The 18,705-nt window shown below is 36.7% G+C and overlaps 1 protein-coding gene across 1 annotated transcript in view; it reads right to left on the bottom strand.

Moving 5' to 3' along the window:
- The window catches only part of AK5 (adenylate kinase 5), an 84,344-nt gene that overhangs the window by 54,265 nt on the left and 11,374 nt on the right, over positions 1–18,705 (bottom strand). Inside the window, exon 6 of the mRNA XM_021527722.2 lies at positions 10,361–10,552. Within this exon, the coding sequence (XP_021383397.2) occupies positions 10,361–10,552 (192 nt within the window). The remainder of the gene's footprint in view (positions 1–10,360; positions 10,553–18,705) is intronic.

The raw sequence follows: 18,705 nt of genomic DNA, 5'->3' as shown, positions 1-18,705 counted from the left end.
ATAAGCTCAGCCTTGCAGCTGCATAGTGATATTAATTTCTGCTGGGACCCCAGCAGAATGTGGACAATGAATTACAAAATTAAGTGCATTCAAAGTGTTTGTCTTTGTAAGTTAAACCAACTAAAAGTACACAGAAGGTCTGCCTCTGTCAACGTTCCCCAGTGTTGCAGTAATGGCTGGGACTCAAACAGTGACTAGAAATAGTAGATATTTAGAAAATTTAGCAACCATATGTTGTTTTTAATTTACCTTAAGATAACGAATGTGTGATTTATGTTTGCCTTTATTATTAAAATTTTACTACTGATAAAAATATTACTAAGACCATTCATGTGATCCAGAGTGAATGGCATAGGCTCTGGACCCTGGCACTTGCAGATCTTAGAAAACAGGAACTTAGTCTTTTATGTTAATATATCCAGCAAATGTAAGAAGTTCTAAAAGCAATTTGTAGGGATAGAACAAGTTTATTATTAAGATTTTTGATGTTTAGTTTGGATTACTTGGATATCTTTAAGCCTTCATAAATGAAGGCTTAAAGATATCTTCCATTGCACTTTTTTTCCGTTTACAATTCTAATTAAACAGAACACATTAAAGAAATTGAAGGTTTGTTTACTTTCGCAGTGAAACTACTTCAAGTGGAAAAAAGACAGTGTGAATACATCCCAATATTTTTGCATATGAAAGGGATTGGGGGTATTTTATATACCTTTTCTCCCACGTGGTTTAAGCTGTAGTGAGATAGAAAACTAAGTATTTTGAATGTTCCTTTCTCTTTCTATAACTTTTTTTGCTTTAATTTTGAATACAATTACTTGGATAATCTGACAGTAAAAATATCTTTTAACAAAAAAATTGTTAAATGGGTTCCCACCAAAAATTTCTTAATTAGCAATCATTAATACAATTTCAATTCTCTCCTTTTGCATATCCTATATCTTATTAGCTCTTGTAACTCTTACAGAGTATTATATCAAAGGTAAATTATTTTTTTCACTCTAAGGGTCACCATCTTCTCCAATAGGCAAGATAAATGTTAAGCAGGAAGTATCAATAGTCATTCCATCTAAAAGTGGACTAGTAATAATTTATAGAACCAACAACGAGATTTGCAGAGCTTTCAAGACAGTTCAGATATGCTAGTTCTTAAAATTAGTTTTCTAAAACTTTAGTTCAAACAATGTCTATGTTTCATACAGCCATTTTTGCTACAAAGGAAAGAAAATTTCCTATAGTTTGAACTAGAGTGTTATAGTTCCCAGAAGCTTTTGGAAGTCAGTGTCCAGACTTCCAGAGAACTGTCATCTCTTATTTGATTATATTAGTTTCGAGAGTAGTCTCCACTAAACAAGAAGAAAAATAATTTGGAGGCAGATCCTAATTACTTGTAAAGCTTACTCTCTATTAAAATTATGCCAAGGGAGATGGGGAAGTGGCTAAATACAAGTACTTCATAAAACAAAAGATCTTGCAGACCCTTCTACACTGACCAGAACAGCCTTCATTTCTTTAAAAGCCCTTCAGTGGATCTGAGGAGGTTGCTGGCCTCCTCCTCCCTGCAGGGTGGGAATCAGGAGTCTGCAGAGAGCCCATTAGCTGCTGGCTCTGCAAGCCCTGCTGTTGTATACCAGCTAATTTAGCTCAACACTCATCTGCCTCGTTAATGAGACCCTTGGTGCTTCCCTGTATTTCATTTCCAGGAGGTTCCCTGCACACCCTCCTCTCCGAGCAGCACAGCTCCTGTACACACAGCATGGGAGAAGAGTGAGATGCTCTCTATGTGCCTGTTCTCATCCATACTCCAGTGAAGAAATGCTCACAAGCTTCTATTTCTGCTTAAGACTTTTTTATTTGTCCTTTTTCATCCTCGAGCCAAATCATGTACTCAAAAAAGGTTAGATTTAGGCCTCGTTTCTATGGCAAATATGAGTTATCTTCTAGTAAATCTTTTTCCAAGGCACTTTTTAAAAAGAAATCAGTAAAGGTCCCCATGCTTGTGCGATTCATGAGGAAAAAGGGAATCTTGCAGTTTTGTTTGAAATTTTCTCAACATAAAAAGATCAATTGTTAACCTTTAACCCTAAAAAATAACTAATATTTACAAGGTATGTTATCAGATTGGGGTTATAACAAACTGTTGTGCAGCCTTAAAAAGAAACTATGAAATAAATTCTTTCAAAAGTTCCCACTGACATGAGTGATTGTTAAGCTCAGTGCTTCTGCAGAGGCATCTTTCCAAGAAACACTGACATGGTTTCTGTTGCCAAGTGCTGACCTAACCTATGAGAGAATACCCAAATTTGTTTAACTTATTCTCTATTACACTCACCCTACTAAATTTACTGATTTTTCTGAGGAGTGGTCTCCTGGCTGGAGTTCAAGGATACAATGAATAACCCTTAAAACCAAATTAATTTCAGAATTCATATGGCTCCTGGCTCTCTTTCTAAAGATCAAGAGATATGAGGGAACATGAAATGCATAAATGAAGAAAACCCTCTGTTCACAGTACTGGAACTGAGCTCTTTCGTGTCTTGCACCCCATGAACAGGGTCAGAGATGAAAGCTAAAGTACCCACAAAACCTGTAATGGCCATTACAGCAGACGGAGGTGACATAGAGCCTAACAGAGAGCAGAGAGAATGTTATTGCAAAAGAAACAGAAATTTCCTGCCTTGGGGTTATATGAATCTCTATTATGGAGAATCTGTATAGTGAAATTCTTGCAGTTAGGTGCAGACACAAAGAGGATTAGTGGATATTTTTTTCCAGTGTCTTAGGGACTAATAAATTTAATAAGCAACTTGACTAAGAGCTGTATTGCCCACATTCTAGGTTCCTTTTTAGTAAGGACCCTGTTCTTTTCAGTAAAGTAGACCAAAAAAATCCCAGAAGGCTGGACATGGAAAGTATAGGACTAGGAAAGTATATTTCCAAATTGCCTAATTGGCATCTTGCAGTGGTAAGAGAGGGAGATGACCTTGGCATTAGAAAACTATAGTGTTACCAAAATAGAGTGGATGGTATAATACAAGAAAAAACAAGACCTGGCATACTATACAGAGCAGAGAATTTTGAAGTACTGGTATTGAAAACTTGAATGTGGAGCTTCAACTTGACGTTCTGATAAAAGATAGGAGGAGAAATTCAGCAGAGTACGTAATGAAAAAATGTTAAGATTCGCCTAAAAAAAATGTAGTTTTAGCAATTTTATTTTTAACAAAACTGATCAAGAGGTAGCATATTTATGAACAATCCTAAATATAAATAACTGATCACAGCACGTTACAGTGAAAAGATGCTACGTTTTGTGCATTAATTCTTCATTTCTTTTACTGTGACTGGTATGACTGACTGTTGGCACAAAAAGAGATAAACAGTTGAGAATGGGGACAACAGTTCTTCCTTCACAGAAAATGACAATAATTTTGACTTCAGTGTTACGGTTATGTCTTATGAAGCTTCTTTTCTTGTTTTATTATTTAAGTAGATTACCAAATTGGAGAATGTGATATGGTGACAACAAAGTACACAGATAGTTGTATTCACTGGCCATTAATGAGACAAACTGCAGAACTATGTAAGAGGGAAAGATACAAACATTAACCCTGGAGGTAGGGAAGATAGTAACTGAGCTGAAGGATACAGAAGCATATAAAGTTATAGCAAAGACAAACCACACAGGATTCACAAGAGAGTCTCTGCCAAGAATTTTAGGTTAAATCTACATGGTAAAAAGTGATGCTCTGCAAAGATGTTTGTGTTAACACTAAATGATGTACCACAGTTATAGGAAACATAAAACAGCCATATTAGTTGTTTTCTGATGTGTATCAGTGAAGTAAGGAGCAATGCTATATTACTCCAGTGAAGTGCTGAGTTGACACAATACTGGTGTTTTCCTAATTAGGAAGCACTTCATACAGTTCTTCAAAGCACTGCTTGGTAGATATTCTTTAGCTGCATTAGAAAAAACAAGAAGTCCTCCAAACAGCTATCAGAAATGCTCAAAAGGATACTCTGCAATGGGGAAAATGCCCTAGGGAAAGACTGTAGTTCTCACTTCAGTGCTGTCTAGTGCAATGTGTACCCTGAGTCACACAATGGATGAGTAACTTCTCAGCTTTCTCAGTTCTCCGCTAACACTGTAGCTGCATATGACCCTGTTAGGCCTAAATAAGACTCCAGAATATCAGAGTAAACCCATAATATTAAGAGCATCAGACTTTCTGGTGACAGTTTTGACACTTAAATGGCTTCAGGTATCATTACAATACCTGAGCATTCACAAATCTGAATAGATCTATCTTTATGACACATTAAAAAATAACATTTTAGGCCTCCCCTCTTTTTCAGGGTACATCTACAGGAAAGAAGGAACAGGAGCAAATGCTCAAATAATCCCAGAATGGCACTAGATTGGATTACTAGAGGCCAGTTCACTCAGTCTCATTTTGCCCTGTGAATCAGAGCTGAGAATAGTATAGCAGAAAAAACGTTCAGTTGCCACTTGCATAAGGAAATAGAAATAGCTAACAACACCTAATGATAGCAATTTAGATGCTATAAGCAGTGATAGATTCAGAAAATAAGAATGTTAAACACTGAGACTGTAGAGCACAAGCTATCAGATGTAGTAACATTTTTATAAGACTGTGAGAGCTGAAAGACCACCTGGATTCTACTGACGTAGTAATATTCATGAGTTAATATGCAAATTTTCTCCACCAACAAAGTGGTTTTGCCATAAAATCATGAAGTCACCAACTATGAACTTTTCACCAGTGGGAAGATCCACTGGTGGCAATTAGAGCTGGAAATCACTAATTAAACCTTGGGAGAGAAATTGTTTTTTATTGTTTACACCAATGTAGGGCTGACATGCAGCTTTGTCCTTCAGTTGGATGTTCACAAAATCAGCTGTGGTTCAGGATAGGAAAATTTGCTTATGGATGATAAATATTCCTGATTCAATACAAAAGGTCCTCCCAGGGAAGAGATATTTTCTACACTGTAGTTTCTTAATAAATCTCATCTAAATAAGAAAAATTAATCTTCTTTAAGCATCACTTTAAATACAAGAATAAAATTAGAAGCTGCTATTCACCCAAAGGACACAGCTTAATTACCTTAAGATGAACTGTTTAAAATAACTTGAAGAATATTTAGGACATGTTATTTTAAACATCTCCTACAGTTCATTCCTCTGCATGATAACTTGGCTTAATTACTTATCTCAGTTTTAGTTTCAGATCTGTAAAAAAATGGTCTGTTAATTTTAAACATGTTTCAGCTTTCATAGTGCCAGAAATGGATAAAATCTGGGATAGTATGCCTGTCAAAACCAGCATTGCCTCTCTCTTTCTGGAGTTTCTATATCAGCTTGGGCCATGCACTCATCACTACCTAATTCTATAACCAGACTGGTCAAAGTTTATTACTTTCTCTTCAAAGTCATCTGCTTCATTCAAGTCACTGGGTGTACAAAAGGCAGGGCAGGTTTCAAAAAGCTTGTTGCTGTTTAAATTATCTTACTTCCAAAGTTAGAAGAGAACACTGATACTGTTCACCTCAGCAAAGAATTTCTACCCTCAAGGGTTCTCTGCATGCTTCTATGTACACAGATGGCAAGTTTCCATCCTTGGTCATTCTCTGGCAGAAACTGGTATTTCTGATATACTTGTTGACATAAAGCAAAAAATGGGAGACTGAAAATATTTTGAAACTTGGAAGTGTTTATGGTGCACATGCTTTTATATATGCACAAGTTACTCATCTATCATTCCCATATAAAATGTGCATATATTTACAAACAGTTTGTTTACACTCATTTCTAGATAAAATTCATTTATGAGCCTTCTTTGTATGTTCTTCAAAATCTCACAAAACAGTTGCACATAGTGTTGAGACGCAGAGTAAAATCTAGCAGTGATTAGAACATGTAAACTTTCTCTAGTTCAGCAGTTTTACAGGAAACAGTTCCAGGTTCTTGCTCTTAGCCCAGTTTTTCTGCAGAAGGGCTATCAAATATAAGAGAGACACAGAAAACCTTAATTTTCAGTGACTTGCTGTGACTGCAAAGTTCTGGTTGCTTGTTTTAGGCTTCAACTTACCTTTCACTGCCTTGAATCGCCAAAAAATGAAAATGTGATAGCCATTATTTCCCATCCCACCTCTAAATGTCCCCCTACATAAATTTTAAAATTATTATATAACCATATACGTTCATGGAGGTAAGCAAAGATTTACCATAGAGTAAAACAGAGAAGGACTCCTGAATATCAACCAAAATCTCTGGTCTCAAGGTTCCCACAAACAGCTGCCTACATTCCTTGTTTGATTTGAAAAGGTCCTAAAACACTGATGGTTTGCTCCAGATGCTCCAGATGCTCCAGACTGTCTGGGTTCCTCTTTGCATGTCCACTTGGTCATGCACAAGAAGCCAGAAGTACTTTGAAGATCCTATGTAGTAGTCAAGTTAAAAACACAGCAAAGATCAAAAATGTTTCCTAAAAGACTGTGCTTATGGCTGGTGTATTTTTAAAACTACTGTGAGGCATCTGAAAATATTTTGGTGGCATTGGGCCAATTAATAGGAAATCTCAGCTCAGTGTCCTGTAGAAAACAAATCAGGTTCAAATCCCCATCTCTGACCTGTGGGAAGAAAGGCCATGCTCAGACACCAATGAAGCTACATGTGAGGGAAACCATTCCTGCCAAGTCTGTATCACTCTGCAGCCGAGGATGCAAGATCCAGGCATCAGATGGCACATAAATGAGATTCTGAGCCTGCAGCAGGGAGGTGAGAGCACGCGGGGGAGGTGGTGGCTAACAGTCCCTATTCCTAGCATCACGTCAGGGAAGGAGGAGTGGGATTTTTAAAATTTTCTTTTTAATGATTGTTTAATGCAAAAACCGAACAGATGAGCACAAATATTGGCACTGAGAAAACAAAGGCATCTACTCATCCTGTGCTCTGCCAAACCAGATGCATGTTCCTCCACTGAGGAGAGGGTTCTCTGAGCTGGATTCTGGTTTGGGAGACATGCCTGGCAGAGGCTGCCATTAGGAGCTGGAAAGCAGGGTGAGAGTTCCCATGAAGCCTTTCATAAGAGTTTGCTATCAGTGAGATTTGAATAGAGCTTGGGAGCTGCTCAAAGGAATGCAGGACCCACATTTCTCTAGGGACAGGCTCAAAATTAAAGGAAGAATGAGTAAGTGCAAGTCTTTTGCAATCAGCATTCAGAAGCAAACAAATAAAAAGCCCAAACCAACATCTCAAGTTGGGCAGCTGTATGATAACAGAGAAACTTTAGAAATAAACTATATCTTCAGCAGTATTTTGATAAGTCACAGCCTTTAGATAAAGTTCATGTCAATGTGCAAGTTCTATAGCAAAACTCCTTTTTTAACCAAAACAAGAGAAAAAATTTATATAACACAGTTCCATGGGGAATTTTTCTGTGACAGTTGACAGCCATTAGGCTTTTTTGATGCTTATGAGGACAGACAGCTACTTCCCTCACCCGCAACTGTTTAACTTCTAAATTTGTGCTCAAAATCCATTTCCAGCTTCAGCTGCTTTTTCTGGGTTCTTTTACTTCTCTGACTAATCTGAATGTCATTTTAATGTTTTCATAAGCATGGTAAATTCCCTAAAAGGACAAGTGGAACAATGAGGATATCAGAGAAATCCACATTTCATGGATGCCACGGGATGCTGTCTTGCTCTGGTTGTTTAAATAAGGACCAGAATCTTCTTTTAATGTTTAGTACTTTTGCCTCACTACAGCCAGTCTTTTATTTTTTTCCCCTTAAATGCACACAGACTTATTAATGCATCAAGGTTGACATTGCATCTCTAAGATTATGTAGATTCACTGTCAATGAGGCAGACTGGACCAAATCCTGTCTCCAGTCAGAGAAATTTCTACTGCTCCAATGATGAGCTCTGTAAACTTTTTCTGTCTAGACCCAGGGATATGTTCTACAAAGGTCAGCTAAACTCTCTGAGAGTGGCTTTAATAACTGCTGACCAAAAGATTTTTGTAATCCAGTGATCTTCTCTCCAAGAGCTACACCATTATCTAAAGTGGATTACAGTCCACATAAACTGGAGATTTGGAAATGTGTGTCCAGAACTGAAGTTCTCTGCTAAACATTAGAGTACTTGAGGTCCTCTATGTACCTACATGTTCTCCCTCTTACAACTTAATCAAACTAATACCTCCCCACCACCACCAGTGGTTTCATGTGGAGTTATTGTCTAGGTAAACAATACATAATGTTTTAATATTTGTTAAAAGTTCCTGAAACAGTAAATGGCAGCATATGCATCTATTTACATACTCCCTGTATTGTGTTATTATAGTCTTGATACTTTCTGAATTTAAATTTGAGTTAAGTCAGATTCTGATTTGTTAGGTTGCTGACAGATTGTTAAAATGAATTTTAAACACAGACTGTGTGTTCATGAAAATATCACATATTTACTTCTGTTAATTATAATGAACTTTACATATCATTATTCCAAAGAGGGAGTTTTTCAGAAAGGACAGTTGTACTTCCCTATTTCTTAGAAGTACCGTATGTGAGGGCCTCACTCCTTTCCTTAAAAACAGAAACCAGGATCAGACAGTGAGAGAAGGTACACCAGGCAGAGACTGAGAACATAAGGCATACAGATCACCAAACAAGTACAACCTGGGTACTGTAGCAAATTATCACAGATCATGTGATAAAAAAAAGATGAAGGGGAAGATTTAAACCTAAGGAACCTAACCAATAAAAGCTGAAATGAAGAATTGGCCCTTAATTCTATTAGCCAAAGTATGTTAAAAGCAGTATGAAATAACTGTTGGTGCATGAAAATGAATCTTCTTTAGGAGTTTAGATTTTTATTTCTTGCTCGTAAAGTGTCTAACAGTAGATTATAATATTATATATATATATAATGCCTGCTTGTTAACAATATTTAGTTATATTTCAGTAAATTTTTCTTTTCTCTTTTGGTCTGTTATTGACGAAGAACAACATATTTATTAAGTAGATGTATAAATATGAGTTGTGATTCTAAAATTAGAACACTCCCTAAGACAAACAGTCCTGCTTCTCTCCCCTGAGTAGAATTGTGATGCTGGCTAGAAGTGTCTGAGATTTACAGCTTTAAATAGCAGTGACAAGGTGCAGGTAGGGATTTAAGAAAAATGTAAATCTCTTTATTTCTTTTTAGTTAATGTGATCTTGTCTGACCTTGCCTCAAGGATTCACTCTTCTGGGAATTAGGCTACTGTAATTCTATTTTATGCTGTTCTAGTTCTTACACTGCTCTCATCTGCATAGTATTTCAGTGTCTTCCAGGTTCAGCATTATTAGCAGCAGGATGAATACTATTTTCTTTCGTTCTTCCTCCTTCTCTAGGGAAATAGCACGAATAAGTGCAATATTTTCTGTATATGCTGCTTCCTTTGTGCTGTAGTAATTTAATCTTCATATGCCATGTTGTCACTTCCATACCCATCGTAACATTTGCTTTCTTCAAACAGAGAAGAGGATATCTAAGGTGAATATTGCAATTTAAATTATCTTCAGGACTCTCAAGAAACAGAGTTAAAAAGTAGACGAAACCTCCATAAGAACAAAATCTTCTGTTTTACAGGGCCCATCACAGAAATGCAATTCTATCCAGATGCTCCACATACTTTGTGCACAAAGGCACATATTTCCTGAAGAGCCAAAAACACATTCCATAGAAGCACTTGTAAAGGCTATAGGAGCATCACAAAATACACACTTCCTCAAAAATAAAGAAAAACTTAGAAGAATCTTAGTCCTCTCATCCTTGAAAACAGAGTTAATCAAAATCCTTAACCTGGAACACATACTCTCTGGAGAAGCTAATGTAATAATTTCCTGGGATTTTCATCTTGAAATTCAGAAAGATGTTGAAGTACATAATTAAGGCTATTAATATTAATTGATGACTTTGCAATTAAGGACGCTGTAAGCTGTCATGAATCTGACCAGCACACAGAATTAGTCACACTTGCTGTAAGGAGCACATACCAATGTGAACTACTTAGGATGTCAAATGAAAAGAAACAGTCCATCTGTGCTCTCATACTACATGTGGTACCAAGTTCTGTGTGTTATTACAACCAGACACATTCTGTAACTTAGAACATGACAATAAGTCAACTTTTATCAACTTCTCAATGAATTAGTTGTCTTCATTAATCACTTAAGTAAGCATGCTATTAACTTTAAACTGGATTAGACTCGTCTAGTCTGTTTTAAAGCAAAACGTACAAGAAACCACAACAATTAAGGTTTCAGAGACATACACTAAAGAACTTACTGTGATAATCAGCCCTTTTTCCTGGAAATATTTAACCAGTGGGATTGCATTCTGCTTGAAATTCATCAGTCTTCTTTGAGTGGCTTTCAGGTTATCATCAGGTCTCCCTTGCTGCTCCGCACGCTTCAGTAACCTTTCTTTCAGCCTTTGACTGGAACATGCCAGAAACACCACCAAATCTGGGGTACAGATCTGTGGAAAGAGTAATTCAAGAAGTCTGATTAAGTTGATTATTCAGCACTACAGGACTCAGCAGTTCCATTATAATGTGAGGCTCAGATATGTTACATTTGTGTAAGTTGGAACTTAATGTAGTCATTAATTTTCTGTTGGTTTTCTTATGGGAAGTTTGTAGGCTTAAGGAGGGGCTTGTTAATCTTATGTGGAAGTTAGTCAATTTGTTTCACCTGATATGTACGGAAAATGTTTCACGAAAAAATTTTACTTCACAGCAAAAACCTTCTCTAGGCTATGCTCATCATCTGCTTTACTAGAAGACTTCCCTACCTAAAATTTTTTTTAAAGAGCAAAATATAAATGTCTCATACTCTGCAGGAAAATGGATGCATGGTTTCCATCTGGAAACTCTTTAAGTAAGGTGGTATTTAAAATCAGCCACTGTGAAGCTAACTGATGGTTAGGACCAGGTGAAAACAGACCTGTTCCAAGGGCCATGGTTTCTTACAACACTTTCTCTATTTCTCTACATCTCTCTAAAGCTTCACTGCACTTTTCAAGAGCTTGGGTGGGACAGTGAGAAGGGTTTTAATTTCCCCTATCCTTTTTGGTCTGTGTGGTGAGCACTGGTATGCGTCACACCCATCCCTGCACTGTGGTTCAGGAAGTAAAGCTTTGTAGCTATGAGATAAAGAAAATTTTTTGAACTGTAGCTCTTTCCCAGTTAAATCTTCTTTATAAGATGCTATCAAACATTTAAAGAAGAGATATCTCTGGTGCCTGATGTGTGGAAAGCAGTGATAGACCCACTTTCTTAGGAATATGGCTAAATGTTCACAGACAATCCTTTGAGGTCACTACTACTTAGTACCTATGGTGAAAAAACCAGAAACCACAGAATCTCCACACGTCTTTTAAATACTTCCAAGGATGGTGACTGAACCATTTCCCTGTTCCAGTGCTTGACAATCCTTTCCATAAAGCAATTTTTCCTAATATTCAATCTAAGCCTCCTCTGGTGCAATCTGAGACTGTTTCCTCTCACCCGAAAGTCACTCAGACACCTGAACTTGCAAGATTTTCACAATGTGGCTATAAACATGTAAAAACTTTATTCATAACATCTAATTTTGTTATTTCCTCCATGTGGTTGTTGCAAAGAATCTATCTCTCCTTAAAGGTTTTACCAGCTTAGTGGTGTCTTTTAAAACATACTAGAATTCTCCATAAGGAGCATTTAAGATGAAAACAAAAAGTTCAAGTTTTTATCTGGTTACAGATTACAAAGGATTTATTTGTTCTCACATACAAGCACAAAGTAATTTCTGCTGTTTTTACGTACCTGAACAAAAAAGTTCATACTTTAATTTTAACTAAAAAAACCAGTGGCTTCCTGTTCTTGAAATGACATAATATAGTTACATTGCAAATGATGGTGTATGTTCAAGAATGTTAAACAGCCATTTTTCTCATTATGTTTTCTATCTACAGAATAATTTTGTCTTTGTTCAGCTTGATGCAATGTAAATTTGAAAGTCAAATTTGAGCTATATACCAGTATCACTCAAACATCTACATGTGTTCTAACTACTATGGTGTAAATAATAACTGATTTATATCTTTATGTTAATTACATTGTTGTTATAACATGTTGTTATTGAGGGCCAGAACAAACCAATTAATATTCTGAATTCTCTCTCTAAGTCACTCTACCCAAGGATGTTAAATTGCATAAAGACAACCATATTTCTAGTCTGAATAGTCAAAACTTCCTATGTAGGCAATCTGGAAAATTAAGTTTAAAAAAACAAATCCCATTGAAGCTGGGTTTCTGTCATTTGAGAGAATACAACATAAAGTATGGTCTGACCTTTTTTATTGTCAGGCTGAGTACAAGAAGTTTCTTAGGAAGTCAAAAGAAACCAATACAGCTTCTCCAGTCTGAGGTGGTGGTCATTAGCCTTTACAAATGAGGTTGCTGACAGAGTAATATATAGATATGAGGAAGCAGAAAGGGGTGAAAAAGCAGAGCCATATTCACACAGTAAAGGCCAGTCTGGAAAGCAGCACTAGCAAGAAAGATGGTGGCCTCTTTATCATTACATAAAATTAAATAGGATTTAAAAGAAAATCCAATTATATTTTACACATATTGTAGATGATTGGCGACATGAGCACACAAACTACAAAGATAATAGTTCTGGTAATTATTTATGAGTATCTATTAGATTTTGAAAGAATTAACCTTATAACCTGTTTTTTTCAAATAACTTCCAGTGGGAAAGAAGCTCTCTCCTACTTCTATCACATGTACCTCAACGTCAACAAAACCAGAGTAATTCTCCCTTCCCTTTTCAGACTATTGTAAAAAGACAGAGTTATTCTGTCTGTTCATGAAATGAATTAATTATGAAAGTTAATTTTACTACCACATAATAGCTTTAAGGCACATAATTATTCACATGAAACACTATGAAAGTAAGTTTCTGTGTCAGACTTTCATGCAATATGGACATTATTAAAAGTAGCTCGGTTAAATTAAGGTTGCTTCACTAGTTATAGAAGAATAATGAGGAATTTGGGAATTCAAAATGCATACAGTACTTAAAAAACCCAAATTATGACACAGATAGGTTCTGAAAGAAAACACTACATATTTCAAAGCCTGTTAGTCATGGAACACTGTCTGATGAAAGGGAATGGCTGATGTACCTTGCAGCAGACTGAGCACACAGACATCTCAAGTCCCTGTGTGGATATCCAGGTGATTGAATCTTCCTAACATACATTACACAGGGATTCAGTAATTACAACTGACAATCAGGGAGCTAGTAAAGTGGAGAAAAAAAGGAGTTTATACAAGTGAGTAGTTTTATTTAGTACTTCAATTTCTGTGTATCCTTATAATAGTAGCAGGAAGATGGTAAGAAATCTTCAGATGTTCCAAGCCATAGCTGGTCTCACTCTCAATGCTCAGCACTTCAGGGCAGCACCTACTCAGGCTCTGAAGTCATACCAGACCTCCTCAAGTGCAGGGCTGGAGCTTTTGTGCACCACAAGGCCTCACATACAGCATCAAATCTTACAGGGAGTACCTAAGCTAAAGAGACCACTCATGAAATTATCAGCCCTGAAGGAAGAGGGTCTCCTGTCTCACACAAACTTGAGCGTGCAGCCTACCACAGTCAATCTCAGTTCTCTAAAGAAACTGTGGCTGGGTAAATCCAGCCCCACAGGAAGGGGAGGATCCACCATGGTTCCATCAGGTGTGCAAGTTCTCGTCTGCTTTTGGTTCCCACAAACTGCTGGCTGCAGAAGTCACTTAGTGTTTAAGAAAATGGGAAAACACACCCTGGGCATCTGGGCTTAATTTCTTTATTTTCGTTTTCTAGTTGTAAAATGAGGATAATAACAAGGCATGACTTGGACAATTCATTAATTAGGTTTAATTATCTCCTTTTGCTTTTGAAAACTGAAAGTTCTCTACAGAATCTGAGTACTGTTGTTCTAATATATTTTTTTACAACAGCAATAATACAAAAGATGCTATCAGAATCACAGGTACTAAGATTACTTTTTTCCTGACAATGTGGGTTTTTAAATCTGAAATACACTTCACTCACAGAAATAAAATGTCTATGAAAACAATGCTTTAAAATTCTCAGTTCAAGAAATCTCATTTCAAATGAAGTATTGTCTGGAAGATTTTCTGAAGTGTAAAAAAAAAAAGTAATTCAAGCATATTTGAGGTAGGAAGTCAAAACAGAATCTGATTACATGATGTTGCTATGAATTCCACTTTTACCTGCAGAATACACATCTTTATCATCAGGAAGTAGATGAAAACCATTTAAGAAACATGAGGTGCACAAAAGGGTGACATCTGTCCTGTATGCATAGCCATACAGAACTATTGGCACTTAATATTATTTCTCCTACATGCACTTACAACCTTTAGGATACACCCATGAAATGATATTTCACTCCTGTTTTCATGAACCACTTTGCTTCCACTTACCTCAACTGTATCTGCCTGTGAGACATGCTTATAAATACTTCTAGCTGCAATGTAACAGAGTAGAGTGAATATATGGACATCTGGAATTACTTCTCTAGAAATATATCTATTCTCCTATGTAAGTATGAGTGTAAATTGCTTTTTTTCCTAACAAAGGAGAAAATAAACCCCTTTTTCAAACTCACAACTAAGTGTTGTTGAGTTTTATGGCTAGGGAATAAGTTTTGTTCTGAGACTCAGCTTGTAGAAAAGTTGTACAGAACCAACACAGACAGAAGAGCTGGATTCCTTCATGCTGATTTCCCCCAGTACGTATATCCTGTGCTCAAAGCAGAGGGTTTTATTCATGTCCAGCAATGCATGTGAGGTAGGACTGTGGGGCTCAGGAAAGGGAATTTGACTGGCTTACTAACTGGAGCTTTGCCTATGGGAACAGACAGGGTTCTCATTATTCATTTTAAATGAGATGAAGAGCATATGGCATCAACTCAGAATAAAACTGGCGGGTACCTCCTCTCATTTTTTAGAATCATATTTACTAGTAAGTAAATCCTACTCTCTTTGGGTCTGAATCTCCTTCCTAAACTGGAATGAGGAATAAATTGAGAGTAATTCCATGCAAGTTGATGGTGTTATTGACATTAAGCAGTATAAGTGGAAAGATGCTCTCTTTTCTCTGGGGATATTTTCTACATCTCCTCTTGTTAGTGAGAATAGTGTGGTTGTTTGCTAGAAATTAGATGATTACACTCTCTCTCATTATTCCTCGTTAGGCAAAAGATGAAAATGCTCTGTTTCTTAATTCCTGGTATGTTCTACTAGATACTCCTGAGAAAACTGACAGCTCATGAACAATTGCCATTAATTTAACAGTGCATTTTATTCTTGTTGGTAAAGGTCACTAGCAAGCTGGTTTATGTCCTTTGTATGTGCGCTCTCCACTGTAATTACTTATTTGCTTGTTATAGTTCCATCTTTGCTGGGTTATTAGACTGTTTGCATAGTTTTTTCTTGGTTTAGAAATGCAAAATCATGAATCATGTTGTCAAATAAGGAATCCTGCTGATAGAATTTGTTTCTGGTAGCTTCTTTTGAACCATATTCATACCAGAAAATAAATTTCCAGCAAATTGCCTGGAGTGTATAATTAGGCAGACTGGTGTCTTTGGGAACAAGTGATTCAATTTTTCACCTGTGTTGGGCAGCTAACTAATAAAAATCCCTATCTGTTAACACAAATGCTAGAGCTACAAAGAAAGGACTAAGCAGACCTGTTTCAGAACTGCTCAGCAAGCACCTCCATCCACTCTGAATTCAGAGCATCAGGTCCTGTCCTGAGGAAGATCAACTGATGAGCTCTCCTTTGTCTACTCTGACTGGCAGAATGGTAAGACCATTCCACAGGCCTCCTGGTCAGGCTTGGCTTAAAGCAATGTGAAATTCACAGGGAAAAGAGAGTGAACAAAGGAAGCACAGCAAAGCACACTGCTCATCAATCCTCCCACAGATCTCCTCACACAGATCCTCCTCACACAGATCTCTGGGTACATATTCAGTAGGAGATTGTACCTGGATCAGTGGAGACCAGGAAGAAGGGAGATACAAGTTTAGGGGGAAAGAGAATAAAGAAGACACATTTGCCATGATACAGGAAAAATATCCTTACCAGAACAAAAACCTGTTGCAAAAAACAGGTCCTGGAGGCCACAGTCTTGGCCAGGAACAGCAGGTTTTCTGTGAGAAGCTCTTTGCAGTGCTGGAGCTTGGCAGTCAGACCCCAGGCAGCTGCCACACACACCTGTGTCAAACCTGGAGGGCACCTGGAGGTCTGAGCATCAGCCTTGGAGGAACAGGAACAGGACTGCTCTCCTCAGCCTCTGAAAGTACCCAGGCATTCCTCACCATCCTATACTGTGCCACATACACAGTTAGTTCTACTTTATCACAACTATTCTGGTACTAATTTTCTTAAGGAACATACCTGAGAGCTAAAAATTAATTCAAATTGCAGGCAAGATAAGTAGTTATTCATTGGAGGTATATGCATTTATGATCTTCCTAAAATAATTTTAAACAAAGAATTGTATAAAATTTATTGCCTCTGTTTAATATTTAAATTAAGATTTTACTCAAATATAGTCTTGTCACCCAGGCCATGTAAGACAAAAATTTTTTTGGGTAAAATTTCTACAAAAATAGTTTTCCTCTTTTATCAAGCGATTGAGTTACATTCATTAATGAACGTCCATTGATTCTAATACCTGTCCTACACTTATTTCACTGTTAAAAAAAATTACAGTGAGTATATTTTAAGCAAACTACATCTGTACTTACTCTATTAATACTAACAAAGAATGAAATTACACATGAATGACTGGAAGTGGTGGAAAAAAACAAACCAAAGCAATAATTGAAATTAACTGTAAAATACAGTTAATTGTTTCTCCCAGGAAGGATGAAAACCATGTGAGAGATTATACAGAAAATCAAACTACAATTCCTTCACAAGCCATTGGAGTTCAATACACAAAGTCAGAGGCATTTTATTGCAGCATTGCAGGACAGGAAGATATTTAACATGCTTCAGCATGCTGGGACTGCAGGTGACTCACTGAATTTCAAGATGACAGGCTAATGGTAAATAAACCATTTTCTCCTTGGCATTTTCAAATGTGTCCTTGAAACCTAATCACCTTTGTGCTATTTGCACCCAGCAGAGATCAGGGATACCTAAGAAATTTGTGGTTTAGGACAGCTTTATGCCTAAGCTCAAACTGAAAGTCTAAATACATCAGTATTAAATCTGCACTGCTATGCAGAAGGAGTTCAAACTGAGAAAAATATAGAAATTATCATATATTTAAAAGCAATATATAAAATAGAAATCCTGCTTGATTTTAAGACATTAAAATTCATGTTTTCATTTTTCCCTACAACTATGACTGCTCGGAACTTCATAGCTTTGTTAAAAGTACCCCTATCAAAAGTATTGGCAGTATCGACTCTGCCCTCTGGAAATAATAAATGAGAGGGTCAGGACTTGGCAACAATCCCAGACTTCCAATTGGAGGAATTTACTTATTAAACTCAGTTTTCAAAGAGAAAAATACAGGGCTTATTTCAACTTAAAAAGTTCAAAGAAAACTGAGATAAACTCAAAGAATACTGCAATGCTCGTGGCTGAGCTCTTCCAGGCTGCAGGAAGGCTGCAATGAGTTGCTCAGCATTAAGAAATGAAGCTGGTATAAGTGACCAGAATGGCCAATGTGCTCTGGCTGGTGAGCACTGATGAAACTCTGAAAACATCACTGATGCCATCTTAAAAACTTCTTTGGTGCTCAAAAAACATTTATGACAGGAATAATGTTATCAACAAAACTCAATAGAAAAGAAGGGGAGAAAAGCTTAAATTCAAATATAAAATTCCTGTGATGTGTAAAGTGCTTTCTAATGCACTTATTCCAGATTGACCCTACTGCATGGAAGCAGTGTTTGTTACTTCTGTTTTCTAGATTTGAGCAGAAAGAGAAATACTGTGTGTGCTGTAAATGATACATTGCTTTATTTTAGGCACTTTAGTCACTGAAATGCAACGTGTTTTAATACAATTCTGCCTAGCAACATGTTGAGAACTTACTGTCCACATGAGAGTCTGGCAACATAATAAGGAAGAAATCATCATCTTTTAGCTATACCTATGTATGGGAATGTTAGCATAAGTTGGTTTGCTTTGACTAGTTTACTAAAAATAAATTTTTTTTCCCAGAGAAAAGTTCAGCTTCTGAATTAGTCAAAGGGATAAAAATGTGCTGGTAGTACCAAGAGCAATTGAAGCGAAGTTTAACAAGCAGTTGTTATCATGATGTATTTCTATAACAGAATGTTATGCAGGACAGGTACTGTAACTGCAGCTCAGACATACATGTATCCATTTGATTTTTCCACAAGATGAAGAGGTTATGAAAGCCCAGTGTCAAGTTTCAGTAACAGCTCTGCGAGCCATAAGACTGAAGGAAATAATTTAGCATAAATTATTTGTTATATTAAAGATGACTGCAAACACAGCAGTTAGATTTTACATGTGCTTTCAAGAGAAACCATGCACTTCAGTTGTCCTTTTCATTTTCTGCAATCCCCCACAATTCATTTT

This window comes from Lonchura striata, chromosome 9, assembly GCF_046129695.1.
Source record: "Lonchura striata isolate bLonStr1 chromosome 9, bLonStr1.mat, whole genome shotgun sequence".
NCBI classification, from domain to species: domain Eukaryota; kingdom Metazoa; phylum Chordata; class Aves; order Passeriformes; family Estrildidae; genus Lonchura; species Lonchura striata.
This window is presented reverse-complemented; position numbering and strand designations above follow the sequence as displayed.